The sequence below is a fragment of the Mizuhopecten yessoensis genome, unplaced genomic scaffold, assembly GCF_002113885.1.
Source record: "Mizuhopecten yessoensis strain PY_sf001 unplaced genomic scaffold, ASM211388v2 scaffold6361, whole genome shotgun sequence".
NCBI classification, from domain to species: Eukaryota; Metazoa; Mollusca; class Bivalvia; order Pectinida; family Pectinidae; genus Mizuhopecten; species Mizuhopecten yessoensis.
In genome coordinates, this window is record NW_018406511.1 from 18,736 (window position 1) to 45,467 (window position 26,732).

General features: G+C 39.7%; 1 protein-coding gene across 4 annotated transcripts in view; it reads right to left on the minus strand.

The window, feature by feature from the left end:
- Positions 1–479: 479 nt before the first annotated feature.
- Positions 480–26,732, minus strand: part of LOC110451998 (uncharacterized protein C2orf50 homolog) — a 38,907-nt gene continuing 12,654 nt past the window's right edge. Inside the window, exons 1-5 of one of the 4 annotated variants that reach the window (XM_021500240.1) lie at positions 13,829–14,177; positions 10,406–10,543; positions 8,533–8,572; positions 7,477–7,497; positions 480–1,119 (exon numbers count right to left, since the gene is read on the minus strand). In XM_021500240.1, the coding sequence (XP_021355915.1) occupies positions 928–1,119; positions 7,477–7,497; positions 8,533–8,572; positions 10,406–10,543; positions 13,829–13,878 (441 nt within the window). In that variant the 5' untranslated portion in view covers positions 13,879–14,177 and the 3' untranslated portion in view covers positions 480–927. Of the gene's footprint in view, positions 1,120–7,476; positions 7,498–8,532; positions 8,573–10,405; positions 11,301–13,828; positions 14,178–26,732 lie in introns of those variants that run through there. The other 3 variants (XM_021500242.1, XM_021500238.1, XM_021500239.1) reach the window with 3 other exon arrangements.

The following is a 26,732-nucleotide window of genomic DNA, read 5'->3' on the forward strand; positions in this document are numbered from 1 at the left end:
GTGTAACATAGTGTAGCACCGTGTAACATAGTGTAACACTTTAATAAGTAAAACACAGTGTAACATAGTGTAGCACAGTGTAACACTGTAATAAGTGAAACACAGTGTAACATAGTGTAGCACCGTGTAACATAGTGTAATACAGTGTAACACAGTGTAATACAGTGTAACATGTGTAATACAGTGAAACATAGTGTAATACAGTGTAACATAGTTTAATACAGTGTAACACAGTGTAACATAGTGTAATACAGTGTAACATAGTGTAATACAGTGTTACATTGTGTAACATAGTGTAATACAGTGTGCCATAGTGTAACACAGTTTAACGCAGAAACATATAAAGCCTATTTGACACAGTTATCTTGGGTATTTCTTATAAACATTCAGTAACAGTACGTCATAAAACGTAGTAGATTTCTTATAGTTTAAAATATCGATAAAAGCAGTACATTTTAAAAGTGGAAATAATATCAATATTTGTTGTTGAGTTTTTTTTATTCAAATACAATAATTACAGCATGTTTATGGTGGGCCATTGTGTGGAAAGAACTTTCCTGCAACTATCAAATAGGCCTTCCATCTAATCTACAATATATTCAAAATACAATAGCATGTTTATTGCTTAGGAATACACTCATATTGGACAGGTTAACACTTACACAGTAACAGAAGTCATGGTTTATTTATAACAGCAGTGATGATGAACTTTTGAAGAAGGAATATGTTTTATAGAGCTATAACATCTGAGGGTCTGCGTGTGATATCTACAGCATGTCTCCTCAGTAAACTGGAGGAGTTGTCTTTCCTTTGAATATCTATACAATCAATGATATTATAGGCCAATTGTAGTCGGTTTGTAGAAAGCCCTTACTAGTGGAAACATCAACATTGATCTATATATTACGATCTTAGTCTAGTACCTAGCTAATAGCATACTAGATCGTTGCCCATCTTCTTTCTTCGTTTTCCACTATAAAATTTGAATTCTAACTGTTGCATGGTGGCGCCGACATCTGAGTTTACCCGTGACCCATAATTTCCGGAATTTGTATTAGGTACTTCGTCCGAAAATATACTCATCTTTTCTGGTAAAGGTTCTGGCTCCTTGTGGTTTCCCTGTTAAATCAAAGACATTGATTATCATTATAAAGATTAAGTATGCATACATTTAAGGTTTTAAATGCATCTTTTTAACATTTATGAGGGAATGCAACACAGTTGTTGACATTGTTAACATGTAATTGTCAATGTATGACGGGAGAAGGCTGTAACAACTTGTGCCCAATCCCTTGTTCATTTTTTTGGGGCATTACATATGTTTAAAGTAATGCAACACAGTTCCGTTCAAACATATTCCATGATGCGCGTCTTTGAGAATATGTTTGAACGGAACTGAGTTGCAATCCCTCATGAAGGTTAAATTTCAGACCTTATATTAACATTCTATTACATCCACTTTTATTATTTGAAATTAAGAAAAAGTAGCCCTTTTTTCACGTAAAAAAGGTTTTATACCGCAATACAGTATCTGACGTGTTCAAACCCGACATAAGTACAATATTGTATCTGACGTGTTCAAACCCAGCACAAGTACAATACTGTATCTGACGTGTTCAAACCTGACACAAGTACAGTACTATATCTGACGTGTTCAAACCCAGCACAAGTACAATACTGTATCTGACGTGTTCAAACCCAGCACAAGAACAGTACTGTATCTGACGTGTTCAAACCCAGCACAAGTACAATACTGTATCTGACGTGTTCAAACCCAGCACAAGAACAGTACTGTATCTGACGTGTTCAAACCCAGCACAAGTACAATACTGTATCTGACGTGTTCAAACCTGACACAAGTACAGTACTGTATCTGACGTGTTCAAACCCAGCACAAGTACAATACTGTATCTGACGTGTTCAAACCCAGCACAAGTACAGTACTGTATCTGACGTGTTCAAACCCAGCACAAGTACAATACTGTATCTGACGTGTTCAAACCCAGCACAAGTACAGTACTGTATCTGACGTGTTCAAACCCAGCACAAGTACAATACTGTATCTGACGTGTTCAAACCCAGCACAAGTACAGTACTGTATCTGACGTGTTCAAACCCAGCACAAGTACAATACTGTATCTGACGTGTTCAAACCCAGCACAAGTACAGTACTGTATCTGACGTGTTCAAACCCAGCACAAGTACAATACTGTATCTGACGTGTTCAAACCCAGCACAAGTACAGTACTGTATCTGACGTGTTCAAACCCAGCACAAGTACAATACTGTATCTGACGTGTTCAAACCCAGCACAAGTACAGTACTGTATCTGACGTGTTCAAACCCAGCACAAGTACAATACTGTATCTGACGTGTTCAAACCCAGCACAAGTACAGTACTGTATCTGACGTGTTCAAACCCAGCACAAGTACAATACTGTATCTGACGTGTTCAAACCCAGCACAAGTACAGTACTGTATCTGACGTGTTCAAACCCAGCACAAGTACAATACTGTATCTGACGTGTTCAAACCCAGCACAAGTACAGTACTGTATCTGACGTGTTCAAACCCAGCACAAGTACAATACTGTATCTGACGTGTTCAAACCCAGCACAAGTACAGTACTGTATCTGACGTGTTCAAACCCAGCACAAGTACAATACTGTATCTGACGTGTTCAAACCCAGCACAAGTACAGTACTGTATCTGACGTGTTCAAACCCAGCACAAGTACAATACTGTATCTGACGTGTTCAAACCTGACACAAGTACAGTACTGTATCTGACGTGTTCAAACCCAGCACAAGTACAATACTGTATCTGACGTGTTCAAACCTGACACAAGTACAGTACTGTATCTGACGTGTTCAAACCCAGCACAAGTACAATACTGTATCTGACGTGTTCAAACCTGACACAAGTACAGTACTGTATCTGACGTGTTCAAACCCAGCACAAGTACAATACTGTATCTGACGTGTTCAAACCTGACACAAGTACAGTACTGTATCTGACGTGTTCAAACCCAGCACAAGTACAATACTGTATCTGACGTGTTCAAACCTGACACAAGTACAGTACTGTATCTGACGTGTTCAAACCCAGCACAAGTACAATACTGTATCTGACGTGTTCAAACCCAGCACAAGTACAATACTGTATCTGACGTGTTCAAACCTGACACAAGTACAGTACTGTATCTGACGTGTTCAAACCCAGCACAAGTACAATACTGTATCTGACGTGTTCAAACCTGACACAAGTACAGTACTGTATCTGACGTGTTCAAACCCAGCACAAGTACAATACTGTATCTGACGTGTTCAAACCTGACACAAGTACAGTACTGTATCTGACGTGTTCAAACCCAGCACAAGTACAATACTGTATCTGACGTGTTCAAACCTGACACAAGTACAGTACTGTATCTGACGTGTTCAAACCCAGCACAAGTACAATACTGTATCTGACGTGTTCAAACCTGACACAAGTACAGTACTGTATCTGACGTGTTCAAACCCAGCACAAGTACAATACTGTATCTGACGTGTTCAAACCCAGCACAAGTACAGTACTGTATCTGACGTGTTCAAACCCAGCACAAGTACAATACTGTATCTGACGTGTTCAAACCTGACACAAGTACAGTACTGTATCTGACGTGTTCAAACCCAGCACAAGTACAATACTGTATCTGACGTGTTCAAACCTGACACAAGTACAGTACTGTATCTGACGTGTTCAAACCCAGCACAAGTACAATACTGTATCTGACGTGTTCAAACCTGACACAAGTACAGTACTGTATCTGACGTGTTCAAACCCAGCACAAGTACAATACTGTATCTGACGTGTTCAAACCTGACACAAGTACAGTACTGTATCTGACGTGTTCAAACCCAGCACAAGTACAATACTGTATCTGACGTGTTCAAACCTGACACAAGTACAGTACTGTATCTGACGTGTTCAAACCCAGCACAAGTACAATACTGTATCTGACGTGTTCAAACCCAGCACAAGTACAATACTGTATCTGACGTGTTCAAACCTGACACAAGTACAGTACTGTATCTGACGTGTTCAAACCCAGCACAAGTACAATACTGTATCTGACGTGTTCAAACCCAGCACAAGTACAGTACTGTATCTGACGTGTTCAAACCCAGCACAAGTACAATACTGTATCTGACGTGTTCAAACCCGACACAAGTACAATACTGTATCTGACGTGTTCAAACCCAGCACAAGTACAATACTGTATCTGACGTGTTCAAACCTGACACAAGTACAATACTGTATCTGACGTGTTCAAACCCGACACAAGTACAATACTGTATCTGACGTGTTCAAACACGACACAAGTACAGTACTATATCTGAAGTGTTCAAACCCAGCACAAGAACAGTACTGTATCTGACGTGTTCAAACCCAGCACAAGAACAGTACTGTATCTGACGTGTTCAAACCCAGCACAAGTACAGTACTGTATCTGACGTGTTCAAACCCGACACAAGTACAATACTGTATCTGACGTGTTCAAACCCAGCACAAGTACAGTACTGTATCTGACGTGTTCGTCCGTGTATGTAGACGGTTACACGTCCCAAGACCACGTGTAAAAAGAATTTAACATAGAATCGAATCGGAAAAAGATCAACGTGAAAACGTTGAGGAATGGAAGCAGTGCATTGTTTCACTATTAAATCCAAATATAAAACGATACCCACCTCTTTTAAACAACCAACACAGTTCATTGATAAATATTAATCAAAACACCAAACCTTGGCATCTTTAGTAGTCACAGGAAATAAACCATGCCAAACCGCAAAAAAAATATTAATTGGCTGAGATAAACTCGTGAAATCAACAACAAGGCAAACTGAACACATTGTAAACCGGTAGACATAAGTTAAAGCAATCACATTCTTTATGAAAATAATCCAGTGGGTGTCTTGAGTATGATTGCTTGGTTGATTTAAATCTATATTTTTTATCCTAAAAAGTGTCTAATAAGACAGGATAACCTATATGATATTTTACATGAAGTAAATATTGTATTCCACAGTGTGTCTGATAAGACAGGATTATCTATATATTTACATGAAATAAATATTGTATTCCACAGGGTGTCGGATAAGACAGGGTAATTTGTATATGTTATTTTACCTGAAGTAAATATTGTATTCTACAGAGTGTCGGATAAGACCGGATAATCTATATATGTTATTTTACATGAATTAAATATTGTATTCCACAGTGTGTCGGATAAGACCGGATAATCTATATATGTTATTTTACATGAAGTAAATATTGTATTCTACAGAGTGTCGGATAAGACCGGATAATCTATATATGTTATTTTACATGAATTAAATATTGTATTCCACAGTGTGTCGGATAAGACCGGATAATCTATATATGTTATTTTACATGAAGTAAATATTGTATTCTACAGAGTGTCGGATAAGACCGGATAATCTATATATGTTATTTTACATGAATTAAATATTGTATTCCACAGTGTGTCGGATAAGACCGGATAATCTATATATGTTATTTTACATGAAGTAAATATTGTATTCCACAGAGTGTCGGATAAGACCGGATAATCTATATATGTTATTTTACATGAAGTAAATATTGTATTACACAGGGTGTCGGATAAGACAGGGTAATTTATATATGATATTTTACCTGAAGTAAATATTGTATTTCACAGGGTTCACAACAAGCGATTAGCAGATGATACATGATGAAAAGTAATAATTAGTACATACTTATCATGAATACATATGGTATGTGGAGGTGAAATATTGGGCTCGTCACAAAAACCTGTGTATATAGGCCACACAAACCAAAACTGTACAGCTCAAACGTCACCACAGAATAGTTTTATTGCTCGAGTAGTTCACGACGTCTTCGAATGCCAGGATTCGCTCTCGATACACGATAACTTCTCCACGAGAGTTGCAGATTTAAAGATGACGTCACGAATTTTTGAGGGCCATATTGTAAACTAGACATTGTCTAAATATGTAACCCTGGATAAATAAAAGATATTATTATTATTATTATTATAACTAGTTAACTGTTTTGCTCAAGTCCCAGCTTTCTTGCAAAATAGGGGAGGGATGGGGAGGTAAGTGGTTTATTCTGGAGGAGTAAATCGACTCCTCAAACCAGTAGACTTGCTCGCTACGACTTTGTTAAGGGGACGTATACTGGTCTGTTCTGTGTTTACGGTAACGAGGGACGTAAACTGGTCTGTTCTGTGTTTACGGTACGGAGGGACGTATCCTGGTCTGTTCTGTGTTTACGGTAACTAGGGACGTATTCTTGTCTGTTCTGTGTTTACGGTAAGGAGGGACGTATCCTGGTCTGTTCTGTGTTTACGGTAAGGAGGGTCGTATACTGGTCTGTTTTGTGTTTACGGTAACGAGGGACGTATACTGGTCTGTTCTGTGTTTACGGTAACGAGGCACGTATACTGGTCTGTTCTGTGTTTACGGTAACGAGGGACGTAAACTGGTCTGTTCTGTGTTTACGGTAACCTGGGACGTATACTGGTCTGTTCTGTGTTTACGGTAACGAGGGACGTACACTGGTCTGTTCTGTGTTTACGGTAACGGGGGACGTATACTGGTCTGTTCTGTGTTTACGGTAAGGCGGGCCGTATACTGGTCTGTTCTGTGTTTACGGTAAGGCGGGCCGTATACTGGTCTGTTCTGTGTTTACGGTAACGAGGGACGTAAACTGGTCTGTTCTGTGTTTACGGTAACGAGGGACTTAAACTGGTCTGTTCTGTGTTTACGGTAACCTGGGACGTATACTGGTCCGTTCTGTGTTTACGGTAACGAGGGACGTATACTGGTCTGTTCTGTGTTTACGGGAACGAGGGACGTACACTGGTCTGTTCTGTGTTTACGGTAACCTGGGACGTATACTGGTCCGTTCTGTGTTTACGGTAACGAGGGACGTATACTGGTCTGTTCTGTGTTTACGGGAACGAGGGACGTATACTGGTCTGTTCTGTGTTTACGATAACGAGGGACGTATACTGGTCTGTTCTGTGTTTACGATAACGAGGGACGTATACTGGTCTGTTCTGTGTTTACGGTAAGGCGGGCCGTATACTGGTCTGTTCTGTGTTTACGGTAACGAGGCACGTATACTGGTCTGTTCTGTGTTTACGGTAAGGAGGGACGTATACTGGTCTGTTCTGTGTTTACGGTAAGGAGGGATGATACTGGTCTGTTCTGTGTTTACGGTAACGAGGGACGTATACTGGTCTGTTCTGTGTTTACGGTAACGAGGGACGTACACTGGTCTGTTCTGTGTTTACGGTAACAGGTAGCCACAGCAATTACTGTATTTTTAATATGGCATTTGATATCTAATGATACCACTCGAGCAACAAAACAATTCTATTTAACCAACAACAATCATAAATGATAGTGTGCGTCAATTTACCGCCATTGTGATCCCTTCTCCCTGTATAAATCATAAAGGGTCGCAAGTCAACGTTTCGTGGACCAATAGAAAGTCGTTAATACAATGATACACAAAAACGTATCGGAACATTCTCTTTTCAGACCATAATATTAAAGTTTGGTTTCGGCATATCTCCGATATCACTTCTAAATCAAGGATTTTTTTATATTTCCAATATTTCAAAACATGATTTTGTGAGTGAGACTCAATATTGTACTCAAATGGAAACTGTAGTCTTAAAAGTCACGGGAACTACTGCGATACGGGTATTTTGCCGAAGTGATAAAAAAAATATGAACTAACCAATTACATTCCTATAATTAATTGCAAAAAAAATCTAACTAGAAATACGGGCCTGATGTTTCGTATAAGAAGTCATTTGTTTTGGTCACGGGAACTACTGCGATACGGGTATTTTGCCGAAGTGATAAAAAAAATATGAACTAACCAATTACATTCCTATAATTAATTGCAAAAAAAATCTAACTAGAAATACGGGCCTGATGTTTCGTATAAGAAGTCATTTGTTTTGGTCACGGGAACTACTGCGATACGGGTATTTTGCCGAAGTGATAAAAAAAATATGAACTAACCAATTACATTCCTATAATTAATTGCAAAAAAAATCTAACTAGAAATACGGGCCTGATGTTTCGTATAAGAAGTCATTTGTTTTGGTATTGTGTGGAAATTGTTTACTTATATTTTCCAATGACGTCAGAGGTTGACATAATTTTTCTCACATAAAAAAAATATTATTGATAAAGTCACGCGATGTGACGTCCACTACTTTGGTAAAGAGAAAAACTGTTTTGTTTTTTGAAATATATTGTTTATATATATTATGATAAAGCAGATATCGACCTGGTAAAAATTACCGACAATCCTAATCTGGTCAGTTAATTATATTAGAGAATCAACTAACTTATAACTGTATTGGATAAAGTCCAAAGGCAACCATCACTCGTTTAAAATAATTTATATTTACTACAGTTTTATCTTTAAGCAATATTTCGAGTCTATCATCTTACATACCTTGGCATCAAATTCTGTAAGGAATCCCCAGTTATCGTTCCTAGAGGAGAGAATATAAACATGATTAAATAGAATGTCTGGCGTTATACGCGCAGTCTTTAGAAATAGCCGAACTAGTGCTCTGAATAAAATATTTTCAATACTCTCAACCTCTTTTGAGAGGCGATCCAGTGTTAGTGTAGCTGGTCTTATGTAAGTTTAACCTTACATACCTACGTCAGAGATGGTCTACTGTCTGTGTAGCTGGGCTAATGTAAGTTTAATCTCACAGACCTACGTCAGAGATGGTCTACTGTCTGTAGCTGGGCTAATGTAAGTTTAACCTTACAGACCTACGTCAGAGATGGTCTACTGTCTGTGTAGCTGGTCGAATGAAAGTTTAATCTCACAAACCTACGTCAGAGACGGTCTACTGTCTGTGAAGCTGGTCTAATGTAAGTTTAACCTCACAGACCTGCGTCAGAGACGGTCTACTGTTTGTGTAGCTGGTCTAATGTAAGTTTAACCTTACAGACCTACGTCAGAGACGGTCTACTGTCTGTGTAGCTGGTCTAATGTTAGTTTAACCTTACAGACCTACGTCAGAGACGGTCTACTGTCTGTGTAGCTGGTCTACTGTAAGTTTAACCTTACAGACCTACGTCAGAGACGGTCTACTGTAAGATTAATGTTACAGACCTACGTCAGATACGGTCTGCTGTTTCTGCAGATGGTATAATGTAAGTTTAACCTCACAGAGCTACGTCAGAGACGGTCTACTGTCTGTGCAGATGGTATAATGTAAGTTTAACCTTACAGCCCTACGTCAGAGACGGTCTACTGTTTGTGTAGCTGGTCTAATGTAAGTTTAACCTTACAGACCTACGTCAGAGAAAGTCTACTGTCTGTTTAGCTGGTCTAATGTAAGTTACATCTCACAGACCTACGTCAGATACGGTCTACTGTCTCTGCAGATGGTATAATGTAAGTTTAACCTCACAGACCTACGTCAGAGACGGTCTACTGTCTGTGTAGCTCGTATAATGTAAGAGACGTTATACTGTCGGTGTAGCTGGTCTAATGTAAGTTTAACCTCACAGACCTACGTCAGATACGGTCTACTGTCTGTGTAGCTTGTCTAATGAAAGTTACATCTCACAGACCTTCGTCAGATACGGTCTACTGTCTATGTAGCTTGTCTAATGAATGTTACATATCACAGACCTTCGTCAGATACGGTCTACTGTCTGTTTAGCTAGTCTAATGTAAGTTTAACCTTACAGACCTACGTCAGATACGGTCTACTGTCTGTGTAGCTTGTCTAATGAAAGTTACATCTCACAGACCTTCGTCAGATACGGTCTACTGTCTATGTAGCTTGTCTAATGAAAGTTACATATCACAGACCTTCGTCAGATACGGTCTACTGTCTGTTTAGCTAGTCTAATGTAAGTTTAACCTTACAGACCTACGTCAGAGACGGTCTTCGGTCTGTGTAGCTGGTCTAATGTAAGTTTAATCTCACAGACCTACGTCAGAGACGGTATACTGTCTGTGCAGCTAGGTTAGTGCCCCTGGTAGTTTATGGTTAAACATGTCAACATTTTTATGATTCAAACAATACAATATTGTCGGTTGTGAAAACACAAGTTTTTAGTAGGAAAATCTTTGTCTTATACGTTTTCTGATGGAAAAAAAACACAATTCTTAATAGAAGTCATAGGCTAACGGTATGACGTCGACAACGGTGAGTTAAGTTGTTATGAACACTGTGTGTTTTAGTTACAAGATTTGTTTTTGTTATATGATTTTAGGTATCACTCCCGTGTGAATAAAAAAGACATTCTTTAAATTTATTTCATTTACATAACTTTTGTAACTGTGTTCAACTCACCAGTTTTTGAGGCACATCTCCTCCTTGCCAACGGCCTGTTTCCATATCCGGTCTTGCGTGACTGTATCACACTTGCTGGATTCAGCTTCCGCTCGCTTACCCTTGGCCCCTCCCCCTCCACCGCCTGGAGCATCGGCACTGTAAGCATGTTTACGAGAAATTAGCAAAAAACGATAACTGGCAGATTTAGCACAACTGTTGCTCTTACGCATTTCTTCACAAACACTTATGAATAACGGCTTTTCAGGTACGAAGACAAAATTAAACTGTGGGAAAAAAGAAGATATCCAATATGCAAGTTCGAGTATAAGGGTAGCGATTTCCGACGGTTCTTCGATAGTCCGGCTGGCAGCTCTTAACTCACTTTATACATTTATAAACCATTAATAAAATGATAATTATAAGTATAACGAAATAATGAATATCTAATAGTTTATCTCTGAGCCAATTCCGAACAATGCGATGCGGTTTCCTGCGCTGAACTCGTCTATGGGATCTACGCCTGAAGTTTCTAGGACTTGAGTCACTGTGCCGACAAATCGTATTGGATGCTTTTGAAAGTAATGTGTCCATATGTATACGTCCTATGGGAGTCAAAAAGCTGATCCGAGATTATGTCTCGCGTTCCCGACCTGATAACTATCCAGCGAGTGGACGCGCGCGTGACAAATGTTTTGGCTGCTATTGTCCCATGATGGAAAATTAGGCATCCTAGACCATCGAGAGTTCTGCTTACTAGCGGCGTGTCTATAAAAATCCTAAAACAAGTACGCTCGAAAGTCTACGCAGGTCAGTCCATTTTCCTGTGTAAAGCGGTAATACAAACGGTAATCTCAGGGGAAGAGTTAAACACCCCCCAATACAATCATGCGTTGCTAATCAATGACTGAGTAATGACAATGGAATTGACGACTTCCGGTGGAGACAACTGTGACGTCACAATCGATAGCGTCGTCAGTAATAACAACATTGGCAACGTCGCCACAGGGGTCTGGCATAACATTTACTATAACGACTTGATTTATACAAACGGGATTGGGCACAAGTTGTCCAACTTATGTCAAGTATTGGCCCTTATGCGTAGCACCAATAAACACGAGCACAGCAGAATCGATGCGGACGCTAAACAAACAGGAAAGACATGCATGGAATTGATAACGGTCTGTACCTTGAAGAAGAGGTCTTGCTCTAAGTCATTATTTACGAACGTTATTTTATGCTGCTATATACCATAGAAAGAAAAATGAAAGCTAGGCAAACAGTATCCAGTCATCACTAAAAACGTTAAATAAGCTGTCATTTTTTATATGTTATTGTCCATTAGAACGATAACCATTAAAACAAATAAATGAGAGTTTATCAAACATAAATATTTTATACGAAATGAGCATTATTGTGATGACTGAAATATGTCAAACAATGACTAAATGAGAATTAAAATCAAAAGTATTTCACGGAAATGTATTCTAATCAAAAGTGTGCAAATACAAGACTGTAAGTATTTCACAGTAAATATATTGACTTTATCAAGTACACATAAGGCCGCTTCGCTAAAACAATGGCTCAGTCATATACAGTGTCAGTAGACTAGTGTTCCGTATAACTGTCGTATAACTGTCGTATACCCGGCAGATATCTCTCGTACAACTGGGTTAGTGGGGCTTAAGTGGCTATTTACACTCCAAGCTAACACGGGACCACTTAATCAACCCACAGAAGATCGATACATCAAAACACGAGTGGTTATACACAGCTACCTAACGATGTGTGTGGAGACATCACATGGGTGTAACGCAGATCCCCACCCCACCGTCCTTACAGAGGTCATACAAACATAGGGGTCATGGGACGGGGATTTGTGTGACACCTTCCCCTGTACTGATACTTTTCCTGATGTGTAGGATTGTATAACGTTTTACAATCTTAATCTGAACACCTACGATCTCGTCTCCTAGTTACCCTTTACCTTGACAGAGCATCCCTTAATAAAAAAAAGTTTAGGTTCGTTGACTAATTCTCCTATAAAACCACGGAAATCTTATTTAAGATCAGATATATATCACTTGTCTTGGAGACTGGGTGTGACCCACACACCGGACCACATACAACACTGTCTTTGTTAACAGAATAACGGTTTCACTGTACATGTTGCTGTCCCGACACTTTAAGTAAGCGCGATGGTTTCCGAACTGTGATTTTATATTTCTTTGAAATGAACGGTACAATCATAAAGATTAAACGGAATAAATAAAAATATAGCGTTAGATATAGCCCCCTCTAAAAAGGCCCTATTTTTATCCCTTCCTACCCTGCCCCGACCAAAACATTGACCGTACCACCCCTTCACCTCAACAATGACCGTACCACCCCTTCCCCTCAACAATGACCGTACCACCCCTTCCCCTCAACAATGACCGTACCACCCTTTTCCCTCAACAATGACCGTACCACCCCTCCCCTCAACAATGACCTACCACCCCTTCCCCTCAACAATGACCGAACCAACCCCTCCTCTCAACAATGACCTACCACCCCTTCCCTCAGCAATGGCCATGCCACCCCTTCCCCTCCACAAAAATTGTGCCTCCCCCTCCCCTCAGCAATGACTATGCAACCCCTCCCGTTAGCAGTGACTGTGCCACCCCTCCCCTCAACAGTGACTGTGCTCCACCCTTTCTTAACATTTCCTTACAATATCCAACCCCCTCCCCACTTTTCTGATTCTCTACCCTCTATGTATAATACACCTTTATCGGTAGTAGTTGCCACTCCCCCCCTCCCTAGCCTCATGTCTCTCCACAATCCTCTCCCTCCAAACTCACATTTCCCTTACACACCTTACCTCCCTCTTGCCATATACTACATTTACGGACTCTCACAACCCCCTCCTCTACTCGTCCCCACTTCCACACTCGCTATGATACCCTCACAGTACCTTATCTACTACCCCCTCCCCCACTCGCCCCTGCTGCCACACTCACTATGATACCCTTACGGCCTCCCTCATCCCCCTTTATCTACTACCCCCTCCTCCGCACGTCCCCGCTCCCACACTCGTTTTTTCCCCTCCCTTCTACTCTCCCCACAAACCCCTTACCATCATTTCTCTCGTTTATTCTAATCCCCAGTCTTATCTCACATCTCTACTACCTCCTCCCCATCCTGTTTACCCATTTCTACCTATTATATACATATTACACATGCATATGGATGACATGGCGACTACACATACCAATATCATTATCACGTAGGAGATGTTAGAAAATACATTTACCGATACAAACATGTACAGTTTTTTGTATAATGGAATACTGTTTAGATAAGACTGATACATTCACTGACATGTAAGTAGTACCCTGATTTACATATGTACATGTCAAAGGTCGTCATCAAATACATCAATGTATTTATAACACTGCTTACGCAAGCTTAGGTTGAAATGAAAATATCACTCCTCCGAATTTCTTATCCATGTTATTTCTGGCCAATACACAGATCCAAATCCTGTACCACAACCAATACGTCCTGATCCTGTAATAGTCGTCCTCGTCCTGATCAACTGTGAGAAACCTTCCCTATACGGTACCACGGACAAGCTTTGGCCTGTGTGTACACCAATGTGACTCGTCCAACAAAAGCCACTGTCGTTAAGTCGGATAAGTAAAGGTAAACACAGTGTCTACTATATATATATATATAGTTCCTGTTCAGGTGTTTGGGACGCGTTCACACTTCGCTACCTCTATATCAGACACAGATATTAAAGCTCTTCCGTCGATTTCACTTACTCCCACCTGTATTCACACCTCATTTAAACGAAATTTTTGTGTTCATTTCCTGCCTCTGCAGAAATAAGTTCCTAAAGGTTAATTGATGTGTCTTCCAAATGTGGCCCGTATATTTCTAGTTTCTTATTTATTAACTTTTAAAATTTCTTCATTTGATAATTCGGGGTAAGTCTTTAATATAATTATATTCACTGATTTGGTTTTCGTCGTGAATTCGTTTACATATACATGGCGTGTCTCCATGGTATTCACCCAGTAAATTGTCTATAATTGATAACAAAGCGGTTCTATATTTTTCGCTCCCGCCCTCCGCGGAAATTGACACTAAAACCTGTCAGTTGTGAAATGAGATTCCAATATATCGATTGATACCACCGGAGTATGGGCGTAACGTCACCGTCCTCGTTGTAAAATAGATTCTCGCTTTTCATGTGTTATCCCCACTTTCCAGTGATCGACAGTAATCAATTAACTGAACGTCGATATCCGATGACAGTGTTTTCAAAGGCTGAAATATCTGAGCTATCTGTCAATGTTTACAACGTCCATGTATTGTATGACCCTGAGAGCGACACGACATTTAACATCAATATCTTCCTAGGTACTCCGCTATAAGCTAACTAACATATGATGCATGGTATAGGGGAGGGAGGGGTTCTTAGTATCAGGTTTCGGCACAACTTGACTAATTTGTTATCGCTGTACCTTTGTGTATTACACATTTGGAATACGTTACAGGTAAAGGACTGCAAATAGATACATGCTCATCTAATTATAGTCATAAAACTCAGGTTGCCTTCTGCGTTGACTCCAATTACGAAACATACATTTATTGTGTGTCGCCCATCACGACACACCGTCCCCTGATCACGATACACCATTCCCTACACCGACATATCGTCCCTTTATCACGATACACCGTCCCCTACCCCGACAAATCGTCCCCTTATCACGATACATCGTATCTTGTTCAAACGGTCGATATTTGTATACTCGTGTAATTTAAAAGTATTTGTTCTATTTCTATTATTATTAATATCAATGTTTAATGTTAATAGTCATGGGACACATGGATATGTTCTCATTATATGATGTCTTGTACAGATTATTGATATTTAATTATGATATTCAGGAAGTAGATGATGAAAGACACTTCCTCGTGAAATATCCACAGTATGATGATATTAAGTTTGAACTTTTTTCCATGGCCATGGGGAAAATTCCAGACTTCGCAATTTCAGAAGAGGAACAGAAATTCATCGCCATAATGAACTATAATAGCATCCAGACTCAGCTTTCAACTTGTTTATTACAATAGGCGCAAAGCACATAAAGTGCAGTGATATCATCTATATTTCATACAGTACAGTGATTTCAACTAGGTGAATAGAATCTATAGTGCATCATTAGAAAATATTATTAAATTGATAATCATGTAATTTAAAAGGATTTGTTCTCTTTCTATTATTATTAATATCAATTTTAAATTTTAATAGTCATGGGACACTTGGAGATGTTCTCATTATAGGATGTCTTGCACAGGTTATTGATATTTAGTTATTATGAAACCACATGTCCATCATCCTGAAATACTTAAAGTTTTTCCTTGGTAATATTTTATAGATGGAACACAGAAGTAATTTCTTTTTATGAGTATTTTAGGTGATTTTTTTACGATGAAATGATATGTATCATGTGTTTCAATAGTGTCTCGTAAGTCAGCATTTGGCCTGATATTAATTCCTGTTAATGGTTTTTATATTGTATTTGTTTTACTGTGAATTAAAAGGTGACACTGTAGTAAAATTTCATTATTATTATTATAATGTATACAATTTTTCTTTTCATTCTGAGTTAAGTATCACTTGCCATTTCTAGTTTTCCTTGTATAGGTGCCATGTTTACCGTAACGTTATAAACAGGTGACCAGTCCAAATGTATGAAGCCAGGTCAGTTATATAGTGGACTTTACTGAGTGTGACTTGTGGACAGACAGTGTGAGGTCAGTGCCGATGGATATGGCGCTGTTTAATTCCTATCTATAGTGTAAATAAGTACATTTTTGAGTGTATATATATATATATATTGAGGTTCTCGTGACAGGTACACAAAATCTGTACCCAGCTCCTGTGTACAGGGTGTATAGTGTTCTTTCTACGTGGTGTAAATATGCGTCAGTTATATATGGCAAGTCAACTTATCATTCAAGGAGCGATGTCGACCCTGTTTATAAAAGAGCACATGTATTATATCAGATATGCTGTATGCTGTATAAGATATCGGATATAGTTTTATGAAATTCGGGATCGAGATTGCTTCTTGAATAAGCGTTAAGTTGGCTTGCAATAGAGTTAAGTTGTGGGATTATAACTTTGTTATAGAGATGTTATTGAACACACTAAGTTTCCTTGGCAGTCAAACAAGTTCATATCGACATCCACTGCTCCTTTGATGTAACTATAGTCGTGATTTGTCCCATTAAAGCTGAATCAAAGAAGTTAGAATTTCTAAAGGTATAGCAGTAGAAAGGTTGTGCATAACAACCATTAAGTGTTCGTGTGTGACGTTTCATCGGACAAATGATATATGATCGAAGTTCAAATTTCGATTAATAAGATTTAGCCCTAAACGAAAAATGTCTCCCTATAAGGTAAATTGATGAACGTGTACATATTGTATGTGGTTATATACATCTGCCTATAATTAAAAATGGTATATGTAAAAGGTTGATAAATATAGAAATAAGAACAAGAAGTTCCCGTTCAGACTTGGTTATCAGTTTAAAGGACTAGCTTAGAGCCAATACGGTTTCGGACTAATGTGTAAGTGTTAGTCCCTCAGCCTGAACACGCCTCGCGTGTAATGTCCCGATGCTATACGTGTCATATCAAAAAGGGTGTCATACTCTCTTCTTCAATAATTTAGCACAGACGACAGCTATACTCACATATATCGGCGAGGAAGTTTGTTTTATTTCTTGTTATTACTTTTTTATCGTCATTACACCTTATACCTGTGGTGTCTGCCTTTCACCAACAAGGCCAGGAGTGGGTTCCCCGATCGGACGTAAACAATTTTGGGCTCACCTGCCTGATCACACGGGTTTTCTCAACATTAAACTCCCAGTAGGGCTTCGTTCCATAATTGTATCATAAAGAATTTTATGATAATAGTGCTATTGATGAACATTAATTTAACATTTCATCTCATTCATTATTTTGGATTTCCTCCTACAAACTTTCGCCATTTAATTTCGTTCAGTAACAATTTCATACCTAAAAGCTATTTAATTACATATGTACCATTTAAGAAAACCTCTGTGTAAATGTAGCTTCTTTGATTCATTGTCGTCAGATTAACTCCTGTAATATTTGTGTCCATCTTTTACATTATACCTTTCAAGTCAATTATGTTACGTAATGAGATTAACTGGTCTTAAGTCTCGGACAAAGGACAGGCTAATTGCCTTACCTGTTCGGGTACTCACCAGTCAGAATAGAGAGATAAGTGACAGCTGTCAATCAAATTAACTTTATTGTGTTAATTGTCAATGTATCACTGTTTCGACATGTTTGGTAATCAGTTAGGAGCATAACAGTGGGTGTTTTCTGGAGTATCAAAAAACACACCCGTACAGTCCGATGCCTCCATCGGATTGTTGGATACTAAAGAAATCACCCACCGACCGAGAGAAAGTTATTCTAATAAATTTATATTTGGACTACAATTCAACATCTTGGAATTCTACTTTCAAACTACACATTACAACGAACAGAAAATTTCGTTGTGATAAATGTTATGAAACAGATAAAGTTAATCAATAAGTCAAAAGTAAATTATATATAATTCTCTGCATCGCATTAACATAAATCATTTTGTCTTTTTATCCTTTATGAAGTCCACACCAGCTTTTATATAAATACACATGTTGCTTCGCGCAGAATTCTTCAGTACAGGAGTTGTTTGTTATAGGTAGGTAGCATATATCCTTAATGCGTTAATTCATGTTTATTGCCTCATACACCTAGACTGCCACCGGTATCTATCGCACGTGCCATTCGTCACATAATGTACCTATTATCGGAGTTAGTTTAAAGGTACAGTTTAAAGCCCACCTGTTCATTATACCTGTGTATGTTTCACCTGGGGAGATAGGTATCTGATTGATTCCGTTTGTATCGATTTCAGGTAACGCAACAGTCTGGATTGTGTAGATCGGGAACTATATTGTCTGAGACACGTGACGTGGCGGGCTAGCGGCGGATACCTCTGTGACCTACAATTGTAGCTATAGGTACGTCAGGAGAAACTCGGGGAGGAACAACTCAGAATGGATTTCCTCAAACTCCATGTATAGTGATTTTGTTTTTTTGGTTCTGAGTCTAGCCGGTGACCACGCGGTCCTCTACCGGATAAGCTCAAGCAGAAGGGGACATTAGAGTCAAGTTGATTACCAGAGAGTTTGTGACAAATATTTTGATGACAAAGGGCATGGTCATAATGTTATAATTATTCAACCATTGTTACATTTTAGTGTTAACGATACGATCAATAATGCTTACAGGTAAACTTCATTATACTGACATCATTTTACCAGAGTGTGTTGTCTTTATAAAGGTATGAAGGGGAAGGGAAAATATTTTGTGGTAATGGACAAATACATTAGGAACATTGTAAAAAAATTCTGTATAGAGATAAACAACTGACATCATATCGATGTCTTACAGTATAGTGACACACATATGGCATTATATCGAAGTCTTACGGTATCATGACACACTTATGGCATTATATCGAAGTCTTACGGTAACGTGATACACAAAGGTCGTTATATCGAAGTCTTACGGTATAGTGATACAAAAAGGGTATTTTATCGAAGTCTTACGGTAACGTGACACACAAAGGTCGTTATATCGAAGTCTTATGGTATGGTTATACACAAAAGGCATTTTATCGAAGTCTTACGGTAACGTGACACACAAAGGTCGTTTTATCGAAGTCTTACGGTAACGTGACACAGAAAGGTCGTTATATCGAAGTCTTACGGTATAGTGACACACAAAGGGCATTTTATCGAAGTCTTACGGAATCGTGACACACAAAGGGGCACTATATCGAAGTCTTACGGTTACGGAATCGACAGTGCTGTAATACGTCCATTAAAACTCTCTGACACGCTGATGTAGAGGCCCTATGAACCACTCTCTGACACGCTGGTGTAGAGGCCCTATGAACCACTCTCTGACACGCTGATGTAGAGGCCCTATGAACCACTCTCTGACACGCTGATGTAGAGGCCCTATGAACCACTCTCTGGCACGCTGATGTAGAGGCCCTATGGACCACTCTATGACACGCTGATGTAGAGGCCTCATGAGTCACTCTCTGACACTCTGGTGTAGAGGCCCTATGCACCACTCTCTGACACGCTGGTGTAGAAGCCTCATGAACCACTCTCTGACACGCTGACGTAGAAACTCTCTTAAACGCTGATATAGAGGCCCTATGAACCACTCTCTGACACGCTGATATAGAGGCCTCATGAACCACTCTCTGACACACTGGTGTAGAGGCCCTATGAACCACTCTCTGACACGCTTATGTAGAGGCCTTATGAACCACTCTCTGACACGCCGATGTAGAGGCCCTATGAACCACTCTCTGCCACGCTGATGTAGAGGCCCTATGAACCACTCTCTGACACGCTGATGTAGAGGCCCTATGAACCACTCTCTGACACGCCGATGTAGAGGCCCTATGAACCACTCTCTGCCACGCTGATGTAGAGGCCCTATGAACCACTCTCTGACACGCCGATGTAGAGGCCCTATGAACCACTCTCTGCCACGCTGATGTAGAGGCCCTATGAACCACTCTCTGACACGCCGATGTAGAGGCCCTATGAACCACTCTCTGACACGCCGATGTAGAGGCCCTATGAACCACTCTCTGACACGCCGATGTAGAGGCCCTATGAACCACTCTCTGCCACGCTGATGTAGAGGCCCTATGAACCACTCTCTGACACGCTGATATAGAGGCCTCATGAACCTCTCTCTGACACACTGGTGTAGAGGCCCTATGAACCACTCTCTGACACGCTGATGTAGAGGCCCTATGAAACACTCTCTGACACGCTTATGTAGAGGCCCTATGAACCACTCTCTGCCACGCTGATGTAGAGGCCCTATGAACCACTCTCTGACACGCTGATATAGAGGCCTCATGAACCACTCTCTGACACGCTGATGTAGAGGCCTCATGAACCACTCTCTGACACACTGGTGTAGAGGCTCTATGAACCACTCTCTGACACGCTTATGTAGAGGACTAATGAACCACTCTCTGACACGCTGATGTAGAGGCCCTAAGAACCACTCTCTGACACGCCGATGTAGAGGCCCTATGAACCACTCTCTGACACGCCGATGTAGAGGCCCTATGAACCACTCTCTGCCACGCTGATGTAGAGGCCCTATGAACCACTCTCTGACACGCTTATGTAGAGGCCTCATGAACCACTCTCTGACACGCTGGTGTAGAGGCCCTATGAACCACTCTCTGACACGCCGATGTAGAGGCCCTATGAACCACTCTCTGCCACGCTGATGTAGAGGCCCTATGAACCACTCTCTGACACGCCGATGTAGAGGCCCTATGAACCACTCTCTGACACGCTGATGTAGAGGCCTTATGAAACACTCTCTGACACGCTTATGTAGAGGCCCTATGAACCACTCTCTGACACGCTGATGTAGAGGCCCTATGAACCACTATGTGACACGCTGATTTAAAGGCCCTATGAACCGGCCATTTCGTCATGCTCAGGTCGGTCTACATATTTCCCACAGAGTACGTATCCTCTGTATACAGTTAAACTACTGTGACCTAGTTATAATGTACCTCTACTGTAACACAACACTTAATTAAAATACATTTAAATGTCGTTAAAGTAACACTGATTATAAATAATAATGTTTCCATTTTAACGGCCAATTTGTCGCTAAGTGGTACTAACATCGGTACTAAATAAGCCCCCCCCCCCCCCCCCCCCCCCCCCCCCCAACACCCGGCAATATTACACCGTTAGAAAAACACGTTATACTTATTTTTTACTTTATCAAAATACTTTTTCATAAACAAATACCAATACAACCACGATGAATCAATAAGTGCCGAGGTGATAATAATTCAAAGATCCGTAGTTCAAGTTAACGTTTTAGGGGAACACATATTACTTCGTCATAATACTGTCAATGTCATTACAGCGAAACCTCGTTATAATACTGACGTTATAAAGGGGTTTAGCGTAACATCGAAGACAAGGAGAAAGGGAGATGGTTTAAAAAAAAAAGGAAAAAATATGACCCTGAAATAGGTTGGCTGTGAGCTAGGTAGCATATCTAGTAGGCGATGTAGGTAAGGGGCGTTATATCGAGGTTAAGGTAAGGGGCGTTATATCGAGGTTACTGTGCCGACTGAAGTGTAAAATGTCTTTATTTACCTGTTAACTGAATATCGACTGTGCGAGGGCAGGTGATTGCTGTTCAACACATAGTTTAAATATGAACTTCGTGTACCCATACATATAAATCGCATGGCCCTGGTACAGATGACAGCCAAATGAGAAAGCATTTTAAACGTGTTAAAACGCAGTGAGATGTTTTTAAAATAGAAACCTATACAAAATGTGAATTATATTGTTGTACCTCGTAGCTATGAAAACCTTGTTATTATGTAATACTAAACGTGACATCCAATACAGATATATGTTTAATATAATTTAGATATCTCTTAATGTAATACAGACATCGTAAAAATATAATAGGTCTATATATCTTTGAATTGCATACACACACAGTTTTAAAATATAATAGAGATATCTCTAAATGTAATACAGACATCGTGAAATATAATAAAAATATTTCTAATTGTAACAAAAAATATCAAGCGTAATTAAGATATATTTAAGAGTTAAAAATCTACCTTATTATTTACTTTTAAGAGATATCTCATACACGGAATGAATATCTTACCTCTACTGTATTTTTTTTTTTTTTTTTTTTAAGTTATAAACTGACTCCCCAGAGGAATCATCCTCTATACAATAGTTTATGATTATATACAGTTTTGTTCTTGTGGTCAATTTATAATTATATTTATATCAAAAAGAATTATTTGTATATTTATAATTACTGTATTTGTCAAACATACCGACTTCTGTTGTGTGACGTCATCGGATACGTCATTGCCATTGTTAGTTATAATTGTCTACACAAGATTGTGTTAATTTCAGTCGTCAGTTAATTAATTAATTGTCGTCCCCGTAATTGTGTATTTGTTGCCACCATTTTCTGTAAATCGGATTGCGTTCATACGTTTACAAACTCGTACAAGTCTTAAACTGCCTCTACGTTCATTAACGCATGTTAACACTAAACAAAATTGATAAAACGATATTAATTATATAAAGTAATGTATCTAATGACATTTAACAAAATTAACATTTAAAACGTACTATATCCCCGTGCAGGTCTTACCTTGAAGTACCGATGTGATACGGAGCGTTTAATTAGGATGGATATAATTGACAGTACATCACCCGCTAGTACCGATAGAAACATTAAAATACATACATAATGAAAGCTTAAAAGTCCAATTTCCAAACTAGAAATACTTACTGTTTCAGTTTTGGAACTGCCCGATCACCCAAACTATCCACAAATTGAAACATTATGAAAATGAAGGCCGTCTACTTAATAAAGCCGGACCAGCGGACTAGAAGAACACGTTGATGGTTTGATACAAACCAAACTTTTTGTGTCCATTATGAATATGATTCTGAGGCCCAATAAAGGAAAATTATAACTGACATTTGTTATTTAAAACAGAAATTTTAATATTTCAACTTAATTTGGTCTTGGAATCACAAAACCAACATCTGTTTTAGTATTTTGTTTTGTTTGTTTTTGTTTTATCGTCATTTTTTTGAAAACTAAATACAATGTTACTGAAATAAAGATCGGCCCCTTTATACGGTTTGGGTGGCCCCATTTTGATTTCTAATAAACGGAAACGACGTCCGAGCCATTTAATTGAATTCCGGTTTCTTCCTTAACTTTCATTGACGCAGAAATAGTAAATACACAACGATTGTTTGCAACCAAAACAAACCGAAATCAACAGATTTGAGTTTCGCCTTAGAAGTCCACATTTGACAACAATACCGATATTTATAGAAAGTTAAGGGGCAGACGGGGAGGGACGACCTAGACGGCCAGTGAAGTATGATACTCTTTGCCGGAACCATTAAAGGTACATATACCAGACTAACAAGAACCTATCACCCCGTTTGGACGTACCCATCTCAACCAGAGAGAGCACAGTTTTTATTTAGATTTTGTCGGATAAAATACAGGCCTAAGTTCTCTAGGTCTATAAATCATGTAGTGCGCGTGCTCTCTCCACTACTTGCGGGTAATTTACAATCAACTTTCAAATAATGGCACAAGGGGCACTACTCGATAGAGGTTGTATTACCAGCAAATCAGTTCAAAACGTGACACCGACATAAACCAAATATGTTAAGTTGTGTCACCTCTACCAACAGAAAAAGACTTATGTCTAATCAATGCTCGGAATTCGATCGATCCAGAGGTATTTATAGAAATAAACAAAACAAATTTATTAAATAACAAGGAAGCTTTCTTTCTACTATAACCATATAACAGTGGTAACGCAACGTCGGGTTGGTGTGTACTGTTGTGTTTATGTCGGGTTTGTGTTTACTTTTGTGTTTATGTCGGCTTGGTGTGTACTGTTGTGTTTATGTCGGGGTGGTGTGGACTGTTGTGTTTATGTCGGGTTGGGGTGGACTGTTGTGTTTATGTCGGGGTGGTGTGTTCGTTCTGTTGTGTTTATGTCGGGTTGGTGTGTACTGTTGTGTTTATGTCGGGTAGGTGTGTAACTGTTGTGTTTATGTCGGGTTGGTGTGTTCGTACTGTTGTGTTTATGTCGGGTTGGTGTGTACTGTTGTGTGTATGGCGGGTTTGTGTACTGTTGTGTGTGTATGTCGGGTTTGGGTGTACTGTTGTGTGTGTATGTCGGGTTTGGGTGTACTGTTGTGTTTTTGTCGGGTTTGTGTGAACTGTTGTGTTTATGTTGGGGTGGTGTGTACTGGTGTGTTTATGTCGGGGTGGGGGGTTTGTACTGTTGTGTTTATGTAGGGTTGGTGTGTACTGTTGAGTGGTTGTCGGGTTGGTGTTTACTGTTGTGTTTATGTAGGGTTGGTGTTTACTGTTGTGGTTATGTCGGGGTGGGGGGTTCTGTTGTGTGTATGTGGGGTTGGTGTACTGTTGTGTTTTTGTCGGGGTGGTGTGGTCGTACTGTTGTGTTTATGTCGGGTTGGTGAGTACTGTTGTGTGCATGTCGGGTTGGTGTACTGTTGTGTGTATGTCGGGTTGATGTGTACTGTTGTGTTTATGTCGGATTGGTTGTACTGTTGTGTTTATGTCGGGGTGGTGTGGACTGTTGTGTTTATGTCGGGGTGGGGGGTACTGTTGTGTTTATGTCGGGGTGGTGTTTACTGTTGTGTTTATGTCGGGATGGGGTGTACTGTTGTGTTTATGTCGGGTAGGTGGGTACTGTTGTGGTTATGTCGGGGTGGGGGGTACTGTTGTGTTTATGTCGGGGAGGTGTGTACTGTTGTGTTTATGTCGGGGTGGTGGGTACTGTTGTGTGTATGTCGGGGTGATGTGTACTGTTGTGTTTTTGTCGGGGTGGTGTGGACTGTTGTGTTTATGTCGGGGTGGGGGGGACTGTTGTGTTTATGTCGGGGTGGGGGGGACTGTTGTGTGGATGTCGGGGTGGTGTTTACTGTTGTGTTTATGTCGGGATGGAGTGTACTGTTGTGTTTATGTCGGATTGGTTGTACTGTTGTGTTTATGTTGGGTTGGTGTGTACTGTTGTGTTTTTGTCGGGGTGGTGTGTACTGTTGTGTGTAGGTCGGGTTGGGGGGTACTGTTGTGTTTATGGCGGGGTGGTGTTTACTGTTGTGTGTATGTCTGGTTGGTGTGCACTGTTGTGTTTATGTCGGGTTGTTGTGTACTGTTGTGTTTATGTCGGATTGGTTGTACTGTTGTGTTTATGTCGGGGAGGTGTGTACTGTTGTGTTTATGTTGGGTTGGTGTGTACTGTTGTGTTTTTGTCGGGGTGGTGTGTACTGTTGTGGGTAGGTCGGGTTGGTGAGTACTGGTGTGTGCATGTCGGGTTGGTGTACTGTTGTGTGTTTGTCGGGTTGGTGTGTACTGTTGGGTTTATGTCGGGTTGGTGTGTACGTATTGTTGTGTTTATGTCGGGGTGGGGTTTACTGTTGTGTTTATGTCGGGTTTGTGTGTACTGTTGTGTGTATGTCGGGTTTGTGAGTACTGTTGTGTGCATGTCGGGTTGGTGTGTACTGTTGTGTTTATTTCGGGTTGGTGTGTACTGTTGTGTTTATGTCGGGTTGGTGTTTACTTTTGTGTTTATGTCGGGTTGGTGTGTACTGTTGTGTTTATGTCGGGTAGGTGTGTACTGTTGTGTTTATGTCGGGTTGGTGTGTACGTATTGTTGTGTTTATGTCGGGTTGTGTGTACTGTTGTGTTTATGTCGGGTTGGTGTGTACTGTTGTGTTTAGATTTCAGTATAAAAGACTATTCATTACCAATGTAGAAGGGAAACATGATCATTTGTTTCTTCAAGATGATCATGTTTGTCTTCGTGAAACACGACTTACCTTGGGGAAACAAACAACCATGTTTCCCGCTCAATATATATCCTCCGATGTGAGAGTGTCTATATGTTTAGGCCAATATCGCCCTAATAATGCATGCTTTTGTTGTATTGCATTTCATTATACTATCGACCTAAGTAGTTACCCTGCAGTTATCGATGAAGGAATTAAGACCACCTCGAGACTGGCAGGGTTAACAGCCAACTTGTCGACACAGAAAATCAGGTCAACAAGTCAAGCTAAAATCCTCTTATTGATTAACCACGTAATATTATAGCTGCCTCTTTTCTGTTCCTCGTCGGCAATAGTCGCCCGACCTCAATTCACAAACCAGAATGTTTTCTCGTCCTTAGGTTGGTTAAGGCTACATGCTATACTTACACAAATGATATAATTTATTAGAGTTATCTCCCTTCTTTAATTAATTACAAAGTATATAGACCTGTTCATATATATGTATAACGCTTGTCGAAAAATATTATTAAAAACTAGGCATAATTCGGCACGGAATAACTAAATTCAAAAGGGGACAATATCGTTTTTGCTGACCAGCCATTATTTGCGGCTGATACGTCGACTAGGGGCTGCCTTGTTTAATTTGTATGATCTTGTTTATGTTAAACATCATTCGTTCTACTCAATATACTTCAAATACATTTATTAGTAAAACCTTCCCATATATTAAGATAGAAATTTTCACAAACTTGATATGTCAAAGTCAACGTACTTCTGCTTCTGTGTCCATGTAACGAATAATTACAAGGGGGGG